Raw genomic sequence first — 23,838 nt, forward strand, 5'->3', positions numbered from 1 at the left:
ATATATTTTTTGATTTTTCAAATGTTTTCATAAGGTATAGTGCATTATATACATGGCCTCATAAGATACATAGCATCTATTATATATTATAGTATATGAACATTATTTATAAATTCATATATAAATACATTATAGGGTTTTCTACTTACAGTTCCCACATGTTCTCAAACTGCCACCTCTACACAAAAATATACTTCTTCCATGCCTTTACTTTTCTCAGATAAATAAATCCTTCCCTCGCTACCTAGGGAACAGTCAGCGATAACTACTGTCACAGATCACTGCTCATCTGTACTGTTATCAGCAAGGCTATAAGCACTTTCCAGACAGGGTGTGTGTAACCATTTGTCTTTGGCAATATAGCATAATGGTATTATGGCACGATTTTTAAGAGTTCGGGTCCTGGAGTCAGGTTGCCTGGGTTTGAATCACAGTTCTTCCACTTATTAACTGTGCAACCTTCAGTAAGTTATCTGTGCTGTAGAGAGAGATGACACTATTGCCTACCTCATGGGGTTGCTGTGAGACTAGAATGAGTTAACACATGCCAAATGCTTAGAAGAATGCCTGGCACCATAGTAAGTGCTCATAATTATTAGCTATCATCCTTACTACCACCCCCATTACCATCATCACTGTCACCACCATTTCTCTATCTCTGATGTCTGATAGGGTACGTTTGATGGAGGCAAGTGAGAAGAGCATGAGTTGTGGAGCAAATACATTATGTGACTTGTTAAAATTTTGGAAGTGATTGTTGTAAGTTTTTCCAGAAAAATACTATAACTTCAAGGCAAAGTGGCTCACTGGTATCAGTCAAAGTTGATGTGTTACTGACAAATAAAACATGTAAATAATAATCATGTAAGACGATAAACACCTTCAAGGTCTGCTTTTACAGCCTGATAATGATGAGGCTATACAACAACTCTCAGCTGAAAATTATTAGCGGGGATGTTCCCCGTAAGCACTGGGTTTTAAAGTGTAAGATCTCCCCTGGTGGAAATCGTCAGACACAGGTTTACTGCATATCCACGTGCAGCATTTAGATTTCTGAGGGATTCCTATAAGATGCAGACTCACAAATCCATCTCTTCCAAATATACTACTGATAACCTACACTAGAAGAAATGCACAGTGGCAAAATTGTTGGGCATTATAGGGAGAAAGGGTCGAAGAGATCATCTGTTCATGCCCCTCACTTCAGAGACCAGGCTACTGGGCCCAGAGAGGGTCAGTGTCTTAACTAAGTCACACAGCTCCCAATTCTTTTCCTTTGATTTCTGTCTAGTTCAGTGCACTTCTCATAACCTCAGTTTTAGAAACTATTTTCATAAATCTTTTGAGTAACAGCGTGGCATTTGTTGTTAAGAGAAGTAAGAAAGCCATACTATAAATAACCAACTCGGTGCAGGACACACAGTGGGTTTCCAATAAATGCTTGCTGAAGGATGAGTGGAGGAATGATCGGTGGCCTACCTGGCTAGCTGTAAAGTCTTCAAGACCTGACTCTTAGGTCTTGTAAGCAGTGCCAGCAACCTGAGGCCGATGAGAAAAATCACTTTTTTTTTTTTTTTTACGAGCGAGAGAGGAAGGGAGAGAGATGAGGAGCATCAGCTCGCAGTTGTGCCACTTTAGTTGTTCATTGATTGCTTCTCATATGTGCCTTGACCAGGTGGCTCCAGCCGAGCCAGTGACCCCTTGCTCAAACCAGCAACCTTTGCGCTCAAGCCAGTAACCATGGAATCATGCCGATGATCCCACACTCAAGCTGGTGACCCTGTGCTCAAGCCAGATAAAAAGCTGGCGACCACAGGGTTTTGAACCTGAGACCTCAGCATCCCAAGTCTACGCTTTACCCACTGCGCCACCACTGGTCAGGCTAGAGAAATCACTTCTTAAATGAAGAACCCGGCAATGATATACAAAGTCATTTTCTTAATTGTCCCCCCCCCCCCATAATCATGCCTCATATCTCATTTAATAAAAGAGAAAATCAAATAAATTTACCTTTCTTATTGGGTTTGTCCCTGAACTATAAAGGAAATACAGATTCACTGTAAAATTTTTAAGACTCAATTAACGATAATATTAACAATAATAGACAATGGTTGCTGAGTGCTAATTTTGTACCAGCCATGTTGCAAACATTTGGCATGTGTTGACATTTAATCCTCACAGCAAATTTTGGTTACAAACATACTACAGTAATATCATCCCCACTTAACAGATAAGAAAACTAAAGCACAGACTTGTTGTATTAACTAACTTGTCTAAAGTTTTATAGCCAATAACTAATGGTGTAGCTATTCAAACTCAGGCAGCGTGATTCCAGTCCTTCATAGTGTCACTGTTCAACTTTTGGTTGCCAGTGCAAATTATTCAAACGTATATTTGTATATATGTGTGTGTGTGTGTGTGTGTAAATAAATTGACTAAATTAAAATTTAAAACTTCTACACCATAAAAGACATATTAAAGTGAAATTGCAAGATAGAGACTAGAAAAGATAATAGCAAAACATTTAATGAACAAAACAGTAATTTATAGAATATATAATTAATTCCTAAAATCCGTAAGAAAAAGACAACCAATACAAAAGAAAAATAGGCAGACCATGAAGATAAGCAGGGCCGCTCAGCACAGAAAGGAGGCCTCATTAGTAATTGAGGAAGGAAATCTAAAAATTCACATTCAAATTGGGAAAAGTCATAAATTCACTAACAGCAAGTGTCAGTGAAGCCACGGAGCAATGAGACTCACATTCCGCTCTAACTGGGCACCCCATTCAGGAGAGAGAGCAGGAACCCCGGCAATGTGGAGAACACACAACTCCACATTCCAAAAATCCAATTCCTACTCCCTAAATAATATTCCCTAGACAAATGAATATACAAAAGAGAGAAGTGTCCATGAATGTTCAGAGCAGCATTTTCCCCTAATACTTAAAAATGAAAACTCAATTTCCATGAATCATGGATATTCATATAATGAATATATAGCATTCAAAATATAGAAACCAAAGTAAAATGGAACAAGGAAGAATACAGGATGAAAAAGCTTGTCTCAGAAAGACAGACTCAACATGCTGTTTACACAAAGTTTAGAAACAGGCCAGGTACTTCTGCACATTGTTCAGCAGCACACACACATTTTAAAAAGTAGAAAACACGCATGGGGATTATACACAGCAAGTTAAAGACGGTTTTCTGGGATGGGGAGATAGAGAGTGGATTAAGAAAGAGATACTTAAGGGGCTTCAACTGTATCCATAGTATTTTACTCAAAAAATGCTTTAGAGTGTACACAGTAAATTAAGATTTTACAGTTTGTATGGCAGCATGTAGTGGCTCATTGTGTTTTCCATACTTTTCTGTATGTTTGAATTTTTTTCAGATTTTTAGAAGAAATATTTAAAAAAACAGCAAAGCATTAATGATGAAAGTTTCACGATTTGTAGGGATGAGTAAAATTTTAATAATCTGTACATTATTGAAGCAGACTATAAATTCAATTGATATTGTCTCTCTTCATTAGAAACCTCTAAGGTAGACCAATGATTCTTGCTATTATAAATTAATTTGGATAATTATATGACCAGATGTGGAGCTAATGTGTCCTTTAAATATTAACTCATTTTATATTGTTTCTATGATGACCAATTACTATGGCAGTAGTGTCCATATTTTGGAGATAAAGGTCCTAAATGTAATTCTTGAACTTACCCAAGGGTAGAGCTGGAATTTTGGCAGAAGGTCAGGAACACAGCCAAGGACCAAGCCTTCATTCCTTTAATGTTAGACTTTGTCATCACAACAGAATAATCCAAAGTATGCTGTAGCAGTAACTTTGATGCTTCTATCTTAATTTGCCAAAGGCTAAGGAAATTTTAAAATATCCAAAGAAAATACTATAATCTGAACATGCAGAAAGTTAGAGCAATTAGCAAATTTACCATTTTACAATTACGTTAAGTATCTTAACTTAAGTGAGCACTCAGGTGGTGGTTGGAGGTATGACCTGGGACCCTGCGGTTGGATGTTTGGCAGATGAACTTCAAATACAATCTGTTGACCCATGGACACAAGTGGCCTTAATCAGAGCGGAATACATTTTTTAAAATGTTGATTTTAAAAACAGAAGTGTAAATAGACTGTGATTTATAAACCTGCTAAAGGTGCTCTGCTATAGATTTCAGAAAGGTTTTGAGTCTTTGGCTGTGGTAAGTACAAGAGTGCAGACCTGTTAAAGCAGGAATAGGTACCCTTGTTAAAAATTCCACTTACATTAAGAGTTACAAATTGTTTTCCAGTCCTTGAAGAATGCGTTCCAGAAACAGCGACGCAGAGGGCTCGGCCCTAAAGCAATTTCCAAGACAGAGTAAAGACCACCGTTTCCAAGGACCTAAAGACATGAAGCAGAGACAGCAAGACATAGACTCTACCAGTGAATCAAATGCAATCCTTCTACATCCTACATCACACAGTAGTAATGGCCAGCAAGGAGAAGAGCTCTCAAGACCTATGTCACACAGTAGTAATGGTCACCAAGAAGACCTCTCAAGACCTATGTCACACAGTAGTAATGGTCACCAAGAAGACCTCTCAAGACCTACATCACACAGTAGTAATGGTTACCAAGAAGAAGACCTCTCAAGACCTATGTCACACAGTAGTAATAGCCACCAAGAAGACCTCTCAAGACCTACGTCACACCGTAGTAATGGTCACCAAGAAGATCTCTCAAGACCTATGTCACACAGTAGTAATAGCCACCAAGGAGAAGACCTCTCAAGACCTACGTCACACCGTAGTAATGGTCACCAAGAAGATCTCTCAAGACCTATGTCACACAGTAGTAATGGTCACCAAGGAGAAGACTTCTCAAGACGTACGTCACACAGTAGTAATAGCCACCAAGGAGAAGACCTCTCAAGACCTACGTCACACCGTAGTAATGGTCACCAAGAAGAGCTCTCAAGACCTACGTCACACAGTAGTAATGGTCACCAAGGAGAAGACTTCTCAAGACGTACGTCACACAGTAGTAATGGTCACCAAGGAGAAGACCTCTCAAGACCTATGTCACACAGTAGTAATGGCCACCAAGGAGAAGACCTCTCAAGAGAGGACCTATTATTTCTTCTAAGCATTCTGGAGGGAGAACTGCAGGTAAGCTGAGTTTGAATTATACCCATCACGCCTCAAGGGGAAGGCTGCTTATGAATTTGGTGTGTATGCTGCCACAGAAATATTAATCTATGGTTCATACTTGTCTATACATAAAAGAAAGTGTAAGTACACACACACAGATTCTCTTCTGCCAAAATGAAGGGTAATTAATCACATCTAAAAGGGCTGTGGCATGCGACTGCATACATGCTGTCTAAGGTCATATCCTCTACGCATGCTGCTCACAAGCCTCAGAGCACAGCCATGTGTGGGTAACAATAATGCCAGACGACTTCTGGATTGGTTTAAATAACACTAGATGCTTTTGTACTGCATGCGAACTGGCTCATAGACTTGCCCTGGCATCGTTAACCTACATATAAACTACACAAATAGTTTCCTACCCTTGAAAACACAAATGCCAGTCTATTGAGGGGTATCATATTAACTGCTTGTCAAACACAATAAAAAATTAGGGTCTCTCAATGTTATACAGTGGTCACTTATTAGAACATTATTAATATGTAATTAGACTATAAGAAGGATGAAGGGACATAAGTTTTGCTACCTTTTCTAAGATGCTATAACTAAATATAATTTGTTGACACTTGAAAGAGAAATAAAAAACACTCTACTAAGCAATCACGTTCAGAGACTGTTGGTACATAAAGTGGATTTCTGAAATGCCTTTTGTTGCTACAGGCTCGAGATGAAGTCATAGGCATTTTAAAGGCTGAAAAAATGGACCTGGCTTTGCTGGAAGCACAGTATGGGTTTGTCACTCCAAAAAAGGTGTTAGAGGCTCTTCAGCGAGATGCTTTTCAAGCAAGATCTGCCCCTTGGCAGGAGGACGTCTATGAGAAACCAATGAATAAGGTATGCATCACATCAGGGCGTGTGCCTGGGAGGGGGACGCAGCTCACTAGCCAGCCGAGCCCGAGGCCTGGCAGTGGGACACGACACAGAACTCCTTTTTGATTACTTAACATTTTACATTCTAAGACATTTAAAATCTGCGCAAGGTAGATAAATACTACATGTTCTCCAGGAAAGAGAAAGAGGGAGAATAAATCATGGACAGGATGTTTTCACTAGGTCTGCTTTTTGACATCAGACTGAAATCTAACTAATGCAAGAGAATTTCTCTCTCTATACACACACCGACACACACACACACACACACACACACACACACACACACACACACGTTGAACTTCTTTTGGGGAATCTGAATGCTGTTCAGGTTGCAATAAAAACAAAGTTTAACCATAAAGGTTAATTTCTTTGAAAACACAGATATTATGTCATAGAAATTTTTTTTTTTTTTTCATTTTTCTGAAGCTGGAAACAGGGAGAGACAGTCAGACAGATTCCCACATGCGCCCGACCGGGATCCACCCGGCACGCCCACCATGGGGCGACGCTCTGCCCATCAGGGGGCGATGCTCTGCCCCTCCGGGGCGTCGCCATGTTGCGACCAGAGCCACTCTAGCGCCTGAGGCAGAGGCCACAGAGCCATCCCCAGCACCCGGGCCATCTTTGCTCCAATGGAGCCTTGGCTGCGGGAGGGGAAGAGAGAGACAGAGAGGAAAGCGCGGCGGAGGGGTGGAGAAGCAAATGGGCGCTTCTCCTGTATGCCCTGGCCGGGAATCGAACCCGGGTCCTCCGCACGCTAGGCCGGTCATAGAAATTTTGAGCACGAATGGAAATGATCTGAAGATCTCTCCAAGAAACCGAGTTTTAGAAAGCATGTATTTTAAGCGAGTGCATAGCCTCCCCTTTCTTCACAAGTTTCCTGACAGCAAAGGGCTCTCCTCTACAGTATGTGCCCAGCAAGGACAGCGGCAGAGCGGGCGGTCCCACGCGGCCACCGCTGCACAAAGCTGCGGCACCGTTTGCTCTTTTACTTGCTGACATTTCTGAAACTCTCTGGCATCCTTATTTTATTCTTCTATTTTCCTCTGAGACCTTCATGGAAAATTTCATAATTTTTCATTTTTATAAAAGGGAAACAACTAGGAGCCTGAGTTAAGGCTGGAGAGAGTGAAAGCGAGTTTTGGACAAGTTTTCCCTACATAAGCTCTGGCAGCCTACCTCAGGACTGACCTCCAATGTCCTTGCTATTCTCGTCTTGGGTGTCTCCTGAGAGAAGACTACCGTCCTGCCAAATTGTGAAGGGGTTTGGTCATAAGGATCTACGTCTCTGGAAGGGACCACCCAGTCTGTTAACTTGGCGCTTTAATCCTGATTTTAAACAAGAGGAGCTGAAGCTGTAAGTCAGTTGTGTTAGAGCTGCGTCCTGGCTTCCAACACGGTGACTGTGAAGCAGCACCAGGCCCCAATTCCCCAGCCCATACGAGCACAAAGGCAAACTAATGAGACTGAACATATCCTGACAAAACTCCACGAATGACACAACCCCTCAACACATCAGTGTGAAAGGAAACAAAATGTTTCCAAACTTAGGCTGAAATCAGTAGGAAAAAGTTTTGTCACAAAAGAAGTCTACTGTACATATGCAAAACTGGACCTACCCTGACCCTCTACAAATGCTTGCCCCTGAAAGTTATCCATGACTTAGCCTTGCTTTACAAATCCAGCCTTCTTTGATTGCTCCCCAGACAGACACCCCCACACACACACGTTCTCACACAACCACAGTCCCACCTCCATGACTTGCCCGCATTCTTCTCTGCCTCCCACTTTCCCCTTTCAGACTCGTCTCTCCTCGACTATCAGTATGTCCAGTTCCTGGAGGCCCACTAACTCTACCCAGCAACCCGCTTGTCCACCCTCTTCCCGTAGCTAGTGGAAAGTCACAGGCGAGAGGAAGATATCCAGAGAATAAAGAGTCAAGGGGAACTCTGAAAATATTTCCCTAGACAGGGCTGAAGGACAGAGAGGACAATGCTCCCACTAAGACCATCTGTGACTGCATACTCTAATTACGTAAGAATAAAGATCGGCATGTTAAAAAAATAATCTTTTGCTTTCTCCCATTGCGGGGTGTAAACCTTCCCCTATGTTTTTTTCTTCTTATATTATTTCTGAAAATTCTAAAAATCTCAACCATGTCTAGGTAAACTAAAAAGGATTTATCTATTCTTAAGGTGAAATAACTTAGAAGATCAAACTGCTCTCAGTTATATCATGTAATAGAAACACTGACTTAAGCAAAAAAAATCCAAAATCAAAAAACAAAAAACAAACAAACAGAAACAACTGGTGGAGGCCTGGGCGCTGGACAAATGTGAGGGCAGGGGCGGGGGGCGGTGAGGCTGAGCCGTCCAGGGCAGGGAGACAAGGACTCAGGAGTGGGGAGAGGGCGAGGCTGAGCCGTCCGGGGCAGGGAGACAAGGACTCAGGAGTGGGGAGAGGGCGAGGCTGAGCCGTCCAGGGCAGGGAGACAAGGACTCAGGAGTGGGGAGAGGGCGAGGCTGAGCCGTCCGGGGCAGGGAGACAAGGACTCAGGAGTGGGGAGAGGGCGAGGCTGAGCCGTCCAGGGCAGGGAGACAAGGACTCAGGAGTGGGGAGAGGGCGAGGCTGAGCCGTCCAGGGCAGGGAGACAAGGACTCAGGGGTGGGGAGAGGGTGAGGCTGAGCCGTCCAGGGCAGGGACACAAGGACTCAGGAGTGGGGAGAGGGTGAGGCTGAGCCGTCCGGGGCAGGGAGACAAGGACTCAGGAGTGGGGAGAGGGTGAGGCTGAGCCGACCAGGGCAGGGAGACAAGGACTCAGGAGTGGGGAGAGGGTGAGGCTGAGCCGCCAGGGCAGGGACACAAGGACTCAGGAGTGGGGAGAGGGTGAGGCTGAGCCGTCCAGGGCAGGGAGACAAGGACTCAGGAGTGGGGAGAGGGTGAGGCTGAGCCGTCCGGGGCAGGGAGACAAGGACTCAGGAGTGGGGAGAGGGTGAGGCTGAGCCGTCCGGGGCAGGGAGACAAGGACTCAGGAGTGGGGAGAGGGGGAGGCTGAGCCATCCAGGGCAGGGACACAAGGACTCAGGAGTGGGGAGAGGGGAGGCTGAGCCGTCCAGGGCAGGGAGATGCAAGGACTCAGGAGCCCACAACAGCCTCCGCCTCTTACTGCTTTCTAACCTAGGGTTCCCTATGAGAAGTTACCTTTAAAAACAGACTTGAGTTAATGGCCTAACATATTTCTAATTCTCCTAAAAAAGATATTAAGAAAAATATGAGAGCATAAAAGAATCTGCATACCTTATTAGCATTACCTTAGGGCAATCTTTAGAATACTTATTTTAAACAATGCCTAGTTTAGCTTTAAATTTTTATTTTATTCATCTATTTAATATTTATTGAAGAGCTGATGCATAAAAATCATTGTGGTTCCTGTATTGAGGGTGTTTAATGTCTAAGAAAGAGACACGATCACCGAAGATGACGATCGCACACATATTGGTTAAAGCGTGAAGCACTATGGGAGCGTATAATGGGGCATCAGGTTTAGACAGAAGAATCAGGACAAGCAAGATGTAGAGGACGAGCAGGCATCAGTCAGGTAGAACATGCAGGGATTCCACTTCCAGCAACCCTGTGGACTATATACCCAGTGAAATTCTATCACTAAAAATATATGTAAAAATATTAGATAAACCATCTAATACAAACTTCAGTGCATGGGTGAGCTTACACGGAAGCAAGGGAAATTCTGAAACTGGGAACTAAAAGGGAAGTTTACGTAGACTAGGCTCTGGCTCCATATATTTTGAAACGTCCTCCTTTCAATCCACAAACTTCCATTGCTGGGAACCAAAGGACACGTTCACTTTGGAACACAGCCTCCGACTTCTCTCCTTTATCTGACAATGGTTGGGTGGGCTGAACGGTGGCCAGTGAGAGCACTTCCGGAAGCTTTTCCTACACCGAGATGGTGAGCAGCAACCTGCCTAGATATGGAAGGGACTGTGGAACCACACTCCTCTTTAGCAGGACCCAAAAATGTTTATAGTCTTCCCAACACTACCTGACATGCAAGGAAATCTGATGGTGGGTCAGTCAAGATGGGAGAAAAACAGAGGTCTTAACTAATTGCAATTAATGCCTTACATCTGAAATTTTACAAAATACATGACGAGGTGAACACATCGCTGGGGCCCTAGCAGGGCCTTAAAAGATACCCATGCAAGCTTCGTGGCAAGTCCTCCTCCTCTCTCCGTCTTTGTGTGTGAGAATATGCGTACATTTTTAGGCAGGAAGGCTTGACCACGATTGTAGACACACTCTGAAGGGACAGAGGTGGGATCAAAGATATAAAGAAAGAGGTTTATAGATGAAACAAGGGCTGGAAGAAGACAAAAAAGGACGGAGCACAGAAGTTCATAGAAGTGAGGAGGTTAAGAATGTACAAAGTTACAGTTAAATTAAGAGAAGCAGAAATAAAATTAAAATAGAGCCTTTATGCTTGATGGGCTCTATTCAGTTAAGTAAGAGATACAATTAAGAAGGTAACAATGTGCTCAGGTGTAGTATTTAGACAGACTAGTGTGGGATTCAAATAGAATGATGCCTTGAGTTAAAGAGAAAGGCTGCTGACCAGGCACAGGGAAAGAGCCGCACGGCAGGTCCAGCTAAATTGGAAGATGACCCAGAATGCTACCAAGTGTGAAGGCGGAAAGGCAGACTGTAGGGGGAGTGAGCTGAATGAAACTCTGTCAATGACAAGGTAAGAGTGAGGGCAGACTACCACCATGAAGAAGGACAATGAAGACAAGTGAGAGCTGTCGAGGGCTCCGGCAGCCGGAGAGCAGAGCCCTGCAAACCAAGTGAGAGCTGTCGAGGGCCCCGGCAGCCGGAGAGCAGAGCCCTGCGGACCAAGTGAGAGCTGTCGAGGGCCCCGGCAGCCGGAGAGCAGAGCCCTGCGAACCCTGCGGACCCTGCCACCGCTGCCAGGTTCTGAGATACCGAGGCGATGAGAGAAGGAGCAGTCTCTGTAAAACAGACATCCCAGTGCGATCGAGGAAAAGTAGGTTAAAATAGAGACCTTTATTTGACAAGTTATAAATAGTATACTTAGTTACCTTTGATCTACTAAAATGGCCATACAATTTATCTGCTCTGTGGATGAACTTGATGGAAAAGGGCAATCTTCAAAGAGCCAATGGAAAAGAACAAATAGAACCAAAGCCGTAAGACAGAAAGAAGATCACACCTAGAATCAGAGCGGTTGGTGGCTCTGGAGGTGTTAAAACAAAGGTCATAACTCATTTCTAAATACGTATTAAGTAACTTAAAGCAAAATCATGGATAACCTCTCTGTTCTTCCTTCCCTCTAACCATACAAGAATCGCTAGAAATACAAGCTAACAAAACACATTGTACTATCTTTATCCTAGGCAAGGAGTTGAATTCTTTATCCTAGGCAAGGAGTTGAATTATACTAGGGTCTGGGAATAGTACATGACATCAAGGAGGTTAAAATGATAAGCAGGAAGCTAGTCCTTGACCAGGAAACATTAAGGAGCCATCTTTTCAATCTTTCTGTCCCTGACACTCCCTGAAATGACTGGCCAGTCTTCCTGTTCTATTCCCCAGGCTTCATTCAGCGTGCAAGTGGAGACAGATAAGGGGACAGGGGTTCTCTGATAGTCCCTTAGTACTTAAAGATACACACCTTACACTGCTCATAATTGTTTCATGTGTGTGCGTGCACGTGTGTGCGTCTTATCTTCCTAGTGAAAGTATAAACACTGAGACTTCAAACTTTTCTCGTATTTCCCATGGCGACTATCATAGTACTAAGTCCCGAGAGCACAGCAGGCACTCAACCCCTTTGTGCCTCATGTTCCATCACTGGCACGGCAGTGACGTGGGAGTTATTTATATCCTACTGCTCCAGGTCATGGCCGAGGTCTGATTTTTCATAAGTCTGCCTCCTGAGGGTACATGATGTCGCATGGTGCGCAGACTTAGTCACTACTGCAGATACTGGCATGCCGACCGCTTGTCAAAAAGTGATGTGAATTTTCGGAAACATTTTGGAGAACTGAATTTCAAAATTTTCAACCTCTGGCATAAATGGATTAATAAACGCTGTTGCCTTGGAAAAATTGTGACACTAGAACTGATCTTAGAAATCAAATCCATGTGGGGAGGGGGACATGGGAGATATTGAGGGGAATATGGGGAGGGGGGATGCATTTGGGGTGACACTAGAATCTATGTAAACACAATAAATTAAAATCAATAAAAAAAAAAAGAAAAAGAAATCAAGTGCAGCCATTCAATATATAAATGAGAACCCTGAAAAACAGAATGGGTCAGCGGCTGGGTCAAGCTCACACATACACAGGCGGTGGGAAATGCCATGAGTTCAGGCCCATCATTCCATCAGTCAGGAATGAAAGCGACTCAACTGAGAACGACTGACATATTTTCTAAAAGGCACTCTGGGCATGGAGAAATGAAGGCACGGAATAAAACTTCAGGTGCATGCCAAAACATCTAGAATCAGTTAATTCTTTCTCTGGGGGCTTTCCCGCTGCCAGGCATCTTTCCCATTAACCAGTGTTGACAAACACGAGCTCCAAACATGTTGCACCGAACAGCATGCAGTAAGTTCAAGCCATCCTTCAACGAGCCAGCGAATGTGAGAGAAGGCAAACTCGAATCAGGCATCTCACTGATATGAAAGAACAAACAATTCTATTACTTAGGAGTAGTCAGAGAAGGCTACAAAGGAAGAACAGGAAAAGTTTTGGGTGGAAGGGTAAAAATGTGGCTAGGTCTCAGCATTGAAAAAAGCAGTCTTGAACCACCACGGTATGATCTAAGAACTTCCCCACGGCCCGTGTGGCCACAGCTTGGATGAGAAAAACGGGAAGGGATGGAGTAAGAACGGGGAAGAAGTGTTGGGAGACCAGCGATGAAAGACCTTCTGGCTCTGGATAGGGGTGTAGAGTGATCCCACGGGTGGAAGGATCATGCCGTCACTAATGAGGACAGGCCGGAAGGGGGTGAGGCTGAAGGATGGGAGACCATGTACAAGCTCACGTAATAAATGAAGAGCAATGCTTCTTTCCAGCCTTCCTGCCTTGCCCCTCAACAAACAAACAACAAACAAACAAATAAACAAACAATGTAAGGAGAGAAAAATTGCAATGGGGAACAACAACGTATTAAATGAGTCTTCTATAGTCTCTCTTTGGGCCAAATGAAGTTTAATACCCATGTCCAGACAGTTACAAGAATCTATCTAAGGAAAAACATTTTTCTTGCATTTAAGAAGCTTCCTTTATTTAGTCATTAATTCTAGGGCTGATTTTACTCAAATTAAATTACATGTTTCCCTAAATCAACTAACAATTTTCTTAAATGAAAGCTGATCCTATCACTATTTCACTCTCAAATTTCAAAAGCAGCTCATCTGAATTTTCTTTACAATTCGCTCTACCGTTTGGGCAACTCTAAAGAGTTCTCAGAGGGCTGCTATGACCTGAGGCCCAGGACAGCTGAACCTCCCTCTCAGAAGAGAGTCACTAGTTAACAGTGGTGACTCTATCAGCAGGCAATACAACTCAGTAATTTCGATTTCCACAAGAACACTACTTACACTTATTAAGAACCGTCAACACCCATACGGTATAATGAAGTACTCTAGGTGTGTTAAAGCACCATTATAAACCAATATTAGAAATCCAGACAACCAGCCTAAAAAGTTATGAGTCTGAGAGAATTAGTTAGGTTCTATACACCGCACACCTTTGTCCTGCACTTTTTCTGTTTGGCTATTTTGTGCCTTAGATTTTTAGTCAAATAAGTGCTTTTAGATTTCATTGGCTTCTAACTCAAGAGTCACAAATTTTCAATCTTTATGAAACAGGCAAAGGGTAAAGTCAACCATTATCGTCAGGTATAGCACCTAGTGTTTAACAAACTAGATAGTCACATGTTTTCAAAACTACGTTCTTATCGGCTATTAATTTATCACTGGCCAAAGATCCTGAGCCACATGTGTTTCAGTGAACCTCTTTCCGTCTTTTCTTTCTTGATTCGTTGCTTATTTTGTTTTCAATCTATAAACATATACTGGGCTCCGACTATAAGCAAATCACTCTGTAAGAGGCTAAGAAGTCAAGAAAATAGAATGTAATTCCTGCCTTCAGGGAGTGCACAGTCTAGTAGGGGAGACAAATGCATAAATCAGGCACTGGGTGACAGTTTTCTAACAGACATATAAGTAGGTACGGAAAACAGAAAGAATTTCACGTTTCCATTTGGCCACATTCACACTACATACCAACCCAGAACTGATTAACAAACATTTCAATACTCAAACATCTTAATGTATAATGCAAAGAAATGCAGACCATAGGATCCAGGAGACGTATGCTGGTAGAGTACTGCAGGAAGGGCTGGCTAGGAGCGGTCACGAGAGCAGCTGCAGAATCAAATGCTGGGCATATCACTCCTCTAATATCGTTTCTCAGGAAAGGGAAGGGAATGTAAGAAAGGGGTAAGAGGGAACTGTTCTGATATCTACAGAGGCGCCAATTACTCACTCACAGGGAAAATGACAGCAAAATAAATTATACTTGTGTTGAAATGCATCAAGAAGTACCAACGAACAAGAGGAATGTTAAAAACTAGAAAAAGGAGATCAGAACATATGTTGAATTAGTCAAAACTTGACATTTCTAAAAGATTGAAAGATGGCAGTATTATGGATGATTTGCAGTTAACAGACTATACATTTATTTTCTTTTGTAGTTGGACAAAGTTGTTGAAAAACATAAAGAATCTCACAGACGAGTCCTGGAACAGCTTTTAATAGTAGAAAAATCGCATAGGCAAACCATATTGGAGTTGGAGGAAGAAAGGAGAAAACATAAAGAATACATGGAGAAGAATGATGAATTCATAAACTTACTAGAACAGGAATGTGAAAGGTAAGGCTACTTTGGACAAGAAAATGAACTATACTATGTACTCTTACTAACTTCTCGCGATAGCCTGGGTAGTGTACCAAGGATGCAGGGATACCAGCATGAATATGACACAGCCTCTGCTCTAAAAGATCTCATGGTCCGGAGTGATGGAAAAGATGTGTTTAAAGACTGTCAGTACAATGCAAGAATAACCGGGTGTAATAAGGACTGTGGAAACATAAGTGTTGGGCAGCTAATTGTGCAAAGGATTGCTCTTAGTCCTCGTATATAAACAAGAATAGAAAGTACAATGTATACCAGGCGGAGGCAGAAATGTATCCTATCAGAGGGAAGAAAACAGTAGGGTCCTGAGGGAACTCAACTTTCCCACATAGCTACAGCACTGGGTATAACTGCAGGATGTGAAAAGGAAAGCTTAGCCTGTTGGATTTTATACAGCTGGCAAGGAGCAAAATTTGTGAGAAGGTGAATGAATTGATTAGGTATGTTTTCTGAAAGAACTAGTAAGGCAGCGTGGAGGCAAGAAAGGAGGAGCATGGGTTTTCCAATGGCTGTGGGGTAGAGAGAACGGAGTGTAAATAAGAAATACTTACGGTGTATAGTTCATTTGAATTAGTGACTAATGAGACTGGAGAGCAGAACAAGGAAAACAAGGGGCCACTGAGAAGTACTAGCCACTCACGAAGTTACAGAATATAGGAATAGGATGTTGGGAAGGGAGAATGGCTTAAAAGGCAGAGGTGGGAACAGGAGATGAGTTCTGTTTCAGACATGTTGAGTGTGTGGTACACAGTGTATTCCAATGTCCAGTGGGGAGAAAAATATGTCTGCAGACAACCCACAGTTGAAAATACACATCTGGAAAAGGATGGGCTGGTGATGTGAATTTGCAGCTGGTGACGGCCAAAGCTGTGAGTTTCTGTGTGGTGTGGAGAGAATTCTGAGAAAAGACCTCTAGAAAACATCAATGTTTTGTGCTTTTCTGGAGGAAGGGAGGTCAAGAAAGGAAGCTTAAAAAAAAAAAAAAAGGTGAGGGTTAGAAGAACCAGGAGTAAAAGAAAGCAAAGAAACCGAGCAAGGAAAGATTTTTAAAAAAGAGTAAAAGGCCTGATCAGTGGTGGCACAGTGGATTGAGCATTGCCCTGGGATGCTGAGGGCCCCAGTTCAAAACTCCAGGTCACTGGCTAGAGTGTGGGCTTGTCAGCTTGAGCGCAGGGTCATCAACATGATCCCAAGGTCACTGGCTTGAACCCAAAGGTCAATGGCATGAAGCCCAGGGTTGCTGGCTTGAGCCTAAGGTCACTGACTTGAGCAAGGGGTCACTGGCTTGGCTTGAGCACCTCAGTCAAGGCATGTAGGAGACACAGTCAACAAACAACTAAAGTGAAGTAACAATGAGTTGATGCTTCTCACTACTCCCCACCTTCCTATCTCTCTCTCTTTAAAAAAGATAAGCATTCAAATAACAGTAACACCGAAAAGGATGAGAAAATATCCCAAACTTTGGCAACATGGAAGAGAATGAGGAGCTTCAGACTTTTCAACAGAACAGTGAGAGCAGAAGCCAAATCACTATGTGCACTGACCCTCCCTGCCTTCAGCAGGGAGATGAAGGGCCTCATAATGGCAGCGAAAGTAGCTGGGTATTAATAAAGGAAGGGAGCAAAGGGAAATAAACATTAAAAAGCTTGCTTGCTTCACTAGGAAGTTACAGCTTCACAATCTCCCCAGGACATGCTCCAATGCATCAGGGCCTAATCCCCCACCAGCGGGCAGGATTGTTACTCGTCATTCCTGGGGGAGGAATAAAAACAATAAAGGAGGCTGACTGGTGGTGGCGCAGTGGATAGAGCGTCGACCTGGGATGCTGAGGTCCTTGGTTTGAAACCCTGAGGTTGCTGGCTTGAGAGTGGGCTCATCAGCTTGAGCAAGGGTTTGCCAGCTTGAGCACAGGTTACTGGCTTGCCCTGAGGCCCCACCTCTCGCCCTGTCAAGGCACAACTAAAGTGAAGCAACTATGAGTTGATGCTTCTCACTCTCTTCTCCCCCACTTCCTCTCTCTTCAAAAAACAAACAATAGAGGAGAAATTCCTCTGCTGGGCACATGCACAGCATAGCTAAGATAGCAACCACAGAGGCCCATCTGTCTAGCACGGAAAAAGGATCAGATCGGATAGGGACACAGAATCCCAAAAGATCTAGGAAATGGATTGGTTGGGCGAGGAGGATCCAACACCAGCCTGTGAAAAACAGGGAAGTTGATTGGTTAGTTAAAAGGACACCTAGTCCTTCCCAAAGCCCAAGGCAATATAATCAGCTTAAGGAAGAGCTAGTTCCTCTTCTTTCTCTTGCTTAATAGTGCTCTCCCCATCAGTGCTGGAGTTCCCAAGGAGCTGTGCAGCTCTAGAGGCCACGTGGGGCTGGCGGCTGCCTGAGGGCCAGAGGCTGCACAGACTCCCAAGTGCAGGCTCTGAGCACAAGTCTGGGTATAGCAAGGCAATGCCAGCCAGAATGCAGCCAGGAACACAGACAGTGCTGGCTGGACAGGACAGAGGCTGGACTGGACTAAGCTCTGCTAGGAATTGAACCACGGCACAGAATATCTGGACACCGGTCTTCGTAATGGGTCTAATGAAGACTAGGCTGGACTTTCTCTATGGCAGGTGTCGGTCAAATAAGTTTGTAAATATGATATATATGTTTGCTCGCTTATAGTTTGCATTGGGTGTGGGGGACAGGCTGTAAGCAGGCAGGGTCATTATAGCCTAAGGCTTAGTTTTAGGACTAAGCTTTCCCCACACAATTGACTGTTGCATGATGTGGGGTGGTGCACTCTTATGAGGAATCCCATTTATGCCTCAGATAAGTGACTTTGTATCAGAGACTTCCCTGTTTGTACATTGGATTAAAGGTTTTGATTTCTACACTATAAAATGGGGCAGAGGAGCCCATGCAGGAGGAGAGCAGAGAAAGGCCATGTGGAGGAGAGGAGAAGCAGCCAAGATGGCAGAGTGCTGAAAGAGAAGCTAGTTTGTGCAGAGTTTGTGCAGAGAGGAGAAGGAGAACAGAGATGAATAAGGCTGATGGGGCCTTTGATTCTAGGAAACTTGGGTAAGTCAGTGGCTTTGGGAGCCCTGAATGGAAAGGGAAGTGTTTCCCCACTGTGTGTGTTTCTTGCCCACCAGGTGCAAGCTAGGATGAAAGCTAATGGCCCACCAGTTCTTGGCTTTTTTGTTTCATTACCGTCTGTCCAAATCAAATGAGAACCTGCATGGGCCAGGCGGCTGTGATGGTGGCTGCGGCTACTGGCTTTACAGCAGGACAAATGGAAATGAGATATTGGGAACCTGAGGGCAGTCTTCTATTTTGACTCCATTAAACCTCACCAACCCACAATCTTCCATATGTGAGTCCTTTGGAATGTCTTCCCTGTGACCCTGTGAAAGAACGCCATTTCCACCCGCAACAATAAGGCATAACTCACTTCCACCTGCACTGAGACCATGTGCACCACAGTATTAAACAAATACCACCTAACGGGACAGGAAGTGGGGGAAACTCTTATAATTTCAGATAAATATGTACAGAGGAAGTGTTTACACAACAGAGGAAATACCATTAATGCTTCATTTTGGAACGACAAATGACCAAACATACATCATCACCGAGTACCTCTAACTTTAGTGAGTGGTTCTCCTCAAGCACAGTCACCCCTCACAAAAGCAAGACTAACTTGTCCTAAGGGGTGAAAAAATAACGTCTACTTCCTCCCCCAAACAGAGTGATGTAAACCACTCCTAAATCAGTGACCCTCTGTGCTGAGAAACAAAGAAAGACATCACTCCCATAAAAGGGGGTTGGGTGACGACAGCTATAATGGACTATCTAATGGAAGCTCTGAAAAACACTGTGAAGGTTGAGCATTCATATATTTTAAGTGTTGGATAATATCTACTTGGAAGTAAAATAAAATTTAAGAAACACATGATTGAGATAGTTCATTTGAAACCTGAGATTTCAAATTAAGGCTCAATTTCTGTGTTTTCTTTGGAGAATTCATTTTATGTGGAAAACCCTAAAGGAGACTGATGTCACATACTGAGTTCAGGCCAAGATGTTTGACAAGTGATGTCTTCATTGTAATCAGTAAACAACTAGCTTTCCCACTGAGGGGCTGAAAGACAGGGATCAGCTCAGGAAACCCTGTTTCCAAGCAAGTTAATGCAAAGTTTCCTTCACTGTAATCTGTGTGGTTTGGTCTGTCCATAAGATAATATTATATCCACATTTCATGACAACTTTCTGTTCACTGACCAGCTCCAAAGTGTGGATATGTATGTACCAATGACTTGAATTATATAGTTGGGCGAATTACAAGGGGAGTCTATGTGAAAGGTTTTATACAAAAGCAATGCCAGTAATTTTTGGCCTTTCTGGATGGCTTCATAGCAGAGCCAAAACAAAAATCACTTTTAGTCAGTGCAATTTTGCAAAATATTCTCATAAGTGAAATGCCAATTTTGTCTGTACTTTCATAAAGTTTGCCTAATTTTTTTCCTTTTTCAGTTCAATGGGGGAAAAGGCTGAGAAGACAAAAAAAAAATTTTTTTTTATTTTTTAACCGCTAAACCATCATTTTTTTTTAAAATACTAAAACAAACCATGTATACTAACCATATATATTACTGTATTTCTGACCTTTAAATAATCACTAAAATGGGAAACAGTACTGTAATGGTAACTCTGTAAAAAAAAGTGGCTTCAAACATGGACTTTTTTAAAAGCTTCACATTTCTTTTCACAACATCTCAGCCAAGCAGGCTCGTGCTGATGGTCCTCGTTTACAAAGCAGGGGTTCAAAGGGTAGTTTTTAAAAAGCCATATGGAGAAGGAGTCCCAGGTAGAATTAATTTCTCGTTCGTCTCTGGCTAGGGCTCAGGGCGGATGGGTATCTGAAGGACAGTCACAAGAGACCCAGCCTCCAGGGTGGTTGGCTTGACCATACCTGGAGCTAAGTCCTATGCTATTCAGGTTTTTAGTAAAGAACGGAGCACTTCTACCTCTCTCTGTGGCTGAAACAACTTTGTAAAGAAAGATTTCCGTCACCAACCCTTCTCTGCGATGACAGGCCTGTTATCTCGATTGATATCAGACAGGTGGCTGAGATACTGAACCATATTTAACTCTCCTGTTGAATGAGTACAATTGAACTTAGAATAATGCAAGGGTTAGGGGCACTGACAGCTTTGTAGTGGAAAATCTGCACATAACTTTTGATTCCCCAAAAACTTTTTATTTTTTAATTTAAGGGAGAGGAGAGGAAATATTAGAAAGACAGACTCCCACATGTGTCCTGACCAGGATCCACGTGCCAACCCCCATCTGGGGCCATCCTTGCAACTGACCTATTTTTAGCACCTGAGGTGGAGGCTCCACGAAGCCATCCTCAGCACCCAGGGCCGATGCACTTGAATCAATAGAGCCATGGCTGTATGAGGAGAAGAGAGAGAGAGAAGGGGGAGGAGGGGTGGAGAAGCAGATAGATACTTCTCCTGTGTGCCCTGACCACGAATGGAACCCAGGACTTCCACATGTTAGGTCGACGATCCACCACTGAGCCAATCAGCTAGGGCTGATTCCCCAAAAACTTAACTAGTTGTTCCTTGGTATACATGGGGGACTAATTCCAGGAAACCCCACCCCCACACCCCAGCCCATGAATACCATAATTTGTAGATGCTCAAGTCTCATGTAAAATAGCATAGAAAAATGGAAACATTTGACTCTCTGCATCCTTGGATTCCCAACCACAGATGGAAAGTTCTGTTTTTGACCCATGGTTGAATTTGCAGTTGCAAAACCAGGGATTTAATGAGGTTGGCTCAGAGGTAGAGCTTCAGCCGGGTGTGTGGATGTCCTGGGTTTGATTGCCAGTCAGGGCACACAAGAGAAGCACCCATCTGCTTCTCCACCCTTCTGCCCCCGTCTCTCTGCCTCTCTCTCTTCCCCTCCCGCAGCCATAAGCTTGATTGATCCAAGCAGTTCAGCCCCGGGTGCTGAGGATGGCTCCATGGAGCCTCTGCCTCAGGTGCTAAAAATAGTTTGGCGTGGCCCCAGATGGGGACTGCTGGTGGATCTCCGTCAGGGCACATGCAGGAAGCTGGCTCTCTGTCTCCCCTCCTTTCAACTTGGAAAAGAGGGGGGAAAAATTACATATAAGTGGACACGGGTAGTTCAAACTCGTGTTGTTCAAGAGTCGATGTATACTGGGCAACTTTCAAAGACATCTCTCCAGAAGCTTTAAATACTCCCTTGAAATATGTAATCTGTTATCTTTTTAGTCTAAGTAACTAGTTAATTAGCTAGTTAGTGCTGCTTGCTGTTCATTTATTGACTCATTCACTCAAAAAAACAAACAAACCCCAAAACCCAATTAATTGAATGTCTGATACATGCCAGGTCCTGTGCTAGGTAACTACATAGAGGACATAGGTGTGGTCTCCACCTACATGAAATCCCAACTGGTTTGTTTATATGTAAAACAGAGACACCACTGTAAACTTTAAGACCTAGTACTAATTCTTCTAAGGCACTTATAGGATCACGATTGGTAGATTTTAAAAAGGCATGATAATGGTAAAATAACATAATAACATGAAATACTCAGGAGAAATCAATAAACACATTAAACTAGAATACTAGACAATTCAGGATCTTCCAACTATTACCATTAGGATTTTTAGTTTCTTTGGTCTTAAATCTCAGCTTTTAAAAATATTCCACAAAGCATAACAAAGTGGGTATAATGTTTTAAAAAATATAAATAAGTCTACTTTTAAAAAATCATATTTGGAAAGCCAGCAGTTTTAAATTTCATGCACACTAAACTATTGTTGTAGAATACATTGTACTCAAATGCAATCATTTCCTTTCGGTTTTCTGGCAAAGAGTTATGTGTATTACATATTCTTGAGATTATGTCTTGCAAGTAGTGAAATGAATGCCAGATCTCCATTTGACCTCTGTCATGGATATCCAGTTCTTTGTCAGAAAAAAATGGAGACCTACCACAAACACATATTTTGGTATTATAATTCTACAGAGAATCCCAACATGATCAGCCTATACTTCATATACACCAGACCTGCTGCAGGATCTGGGCTGGAATGCAGAGAGGTCAATAATATCTCATGAGAATACCAAAACATTTAGGACTGTACACCATGACTTAACTTTCAAACATATGTCACAAAACCATACGCTGTAACTGCACAATGCAGCGGTTTCCATACAAGACCATTTAATTTTAGAGGTCAAACCAGATACAGTGATGATGCTATTTGATTGCTTTTCCTTCCCAGAAAGCCGAGCTAAGCTATATAAATAATTTTGGGTGTGTATTTGGATGCATAATGATTAGTGAATTTATTGCTTACAAAAGAATACTAATGTTAAAACGTAGTCATAAGCACTGTGAGGGATGAACCAGGAACTTGGAGATAGGAGACTGTGGTCTACAGACCACATCGGCAGCTAGCTCGTGTTTAAGTTTGGGCAAATCCCGTTTTTCCAATCTTATGTATAAAACACATGGGACAGGCTGTAAGATTTGTACATCTCTTTCAGACCTAAAAATCTGATTTGATTATATGATTGTTATAAGTACTTTTTTACTTCAAGCCTTTGATTCTAATCCACACTAACAAAAAGAGGCCAGTGAGAATGACAGCCCCCCCCCCCCCCCACCACCACCAATTTAAAATCCAATCTGTGTTTTCAATCTTAAAGGATGTCTGGATTTAGGTGCAGCCTACTCCTTCAGTGTCACCTATTCAAAACTGAACTTGGTATCTTTGCAAATCCAGATGAATTTATAATGTTTCTGTTCCTTTCAATGCCACCACCGTGACTCCAACTATCAGATAACTATCTGAATCCCAAACGTAAACTAGAAAAGACCAAGTAATGTAGACCAACCCCTGATTTTTTACTGTGAAAAGCAAGACCCATCAGGTCTCAGCTAAGAAATTCCCAAGTCTGGCTGCTACACAGTAGTAGAGCCAGACCAGAAGCTAGCTCTCCTGGTAATACTATACAGTATTTGGTACTATTCTCTTCAGAATCATTACCAGGTACTCAAGTCTTGTACTTGGAATCGTGGGAGGTCCAGAAGAAATATAAAATATAATTATATATAATATAGTTGAAGAGGCTAGACAATCATAAAATAATCTGTAGATGGTTCAGTGAGGATTTAGGTGTTCCTTCTACTGTACTGAAACCACTATTGCAACATTTTGGAAAGGCAGGCAAAAAAGTAAGAATTGTAATTATCTAACAACTAGCCCAGCTCTAAGAGAATGCCAAACTTACAACAGGCTTTGGATAACTGTATCTAACTCATAGCTACTAGTTTACTAGCCCTTTAAAATAGGAAGTCAAAGACTAAACATGGAAAGGCAACCTCAAACTTCTGTTCCAATTGATTATAAACTATAAAGAGGAAAAGAGTCATTAAATTATATGAAAATGGAAATTTTTGCCTCATAAATGGAAGTCAAGGTGGAACAGAATTAAATTGTATCTTGAACTCTCAACTTGCAGGTAACCTTTCCTGGCAAGTGTATTATTCCCTCATGAGAAGTTGAAGCCAAACAGCTTTGGCCAGCCATGAGGATGGAGATGCCTGGTATAAATGAGGGGCAAAGAGCCATAAGAAATGATGAGACAGCCCTGGCCGGACGGCTCCGTTGACTAGAGTATCGCCC

At 42.7% G+C, this 23,838-nt stretch overlaps 2 protein-coding genes across 6 annotated transcripts in view; one reads left to right on the top strand and one right to left on the bottom strand.

The window, feature by feature from the left end:
- CMSS1 (cms1 ribosomal small subunit homolog) overlaps window positions 1-23,838 on the bottom strand; it is a 419,693-nt gene that overhangs the window by 285,956 nt on the left and 109,899 nt on the right. The gene's annotated exons all lie outside the window — the stretch shown is intronic.
- The window catches only part of FILIP1L (filamin A interacting protein 1 like), a 317,903-nt gene that overhangs the window by 192,526 nt on the left and 101,539 nt on the right, over window positions 1-23,838 (top strand). For both annotated transcript variants that reach the window (XM_066347855.1, XM_066347856.1), the window contains exons 2-4: window positions 4,313-5,171; window positions 5,874-6,047; window positions 14,892-15,070. In XM_066347855.1, the coding sequence (XP_066203952.1) occupies window positions 4,323-5,171; window positions 5,874-6,047; window positions 14,892-15,070 (1,202 nt within the window). In that variant the 5' untranslated portion in view covers window positions 4,313-4,322. The remainder of the gene's footprint in view (window positions 1-4,312; window positions 5,172-5,873; window positions 6,048-14,891; window positions 15,071-23,838) is intronic.

This window comes from Saccopteryx leptura, chromosome 8, assembly GCF_036850995.1.
Source record: "Saccopteryx leptura isolate mSacLep1 chromosome 8, mSacLep1_pri_phased_curated, whole genome shotgun sequence".
Classification (NCBI taxonomy): domain Eukaryota; kingdom Metazoa; phylum Chordata; class Mammalia; order Chiroptera; family Emballonuridae; genus Saccopteryx; species Saccopteryx leptura.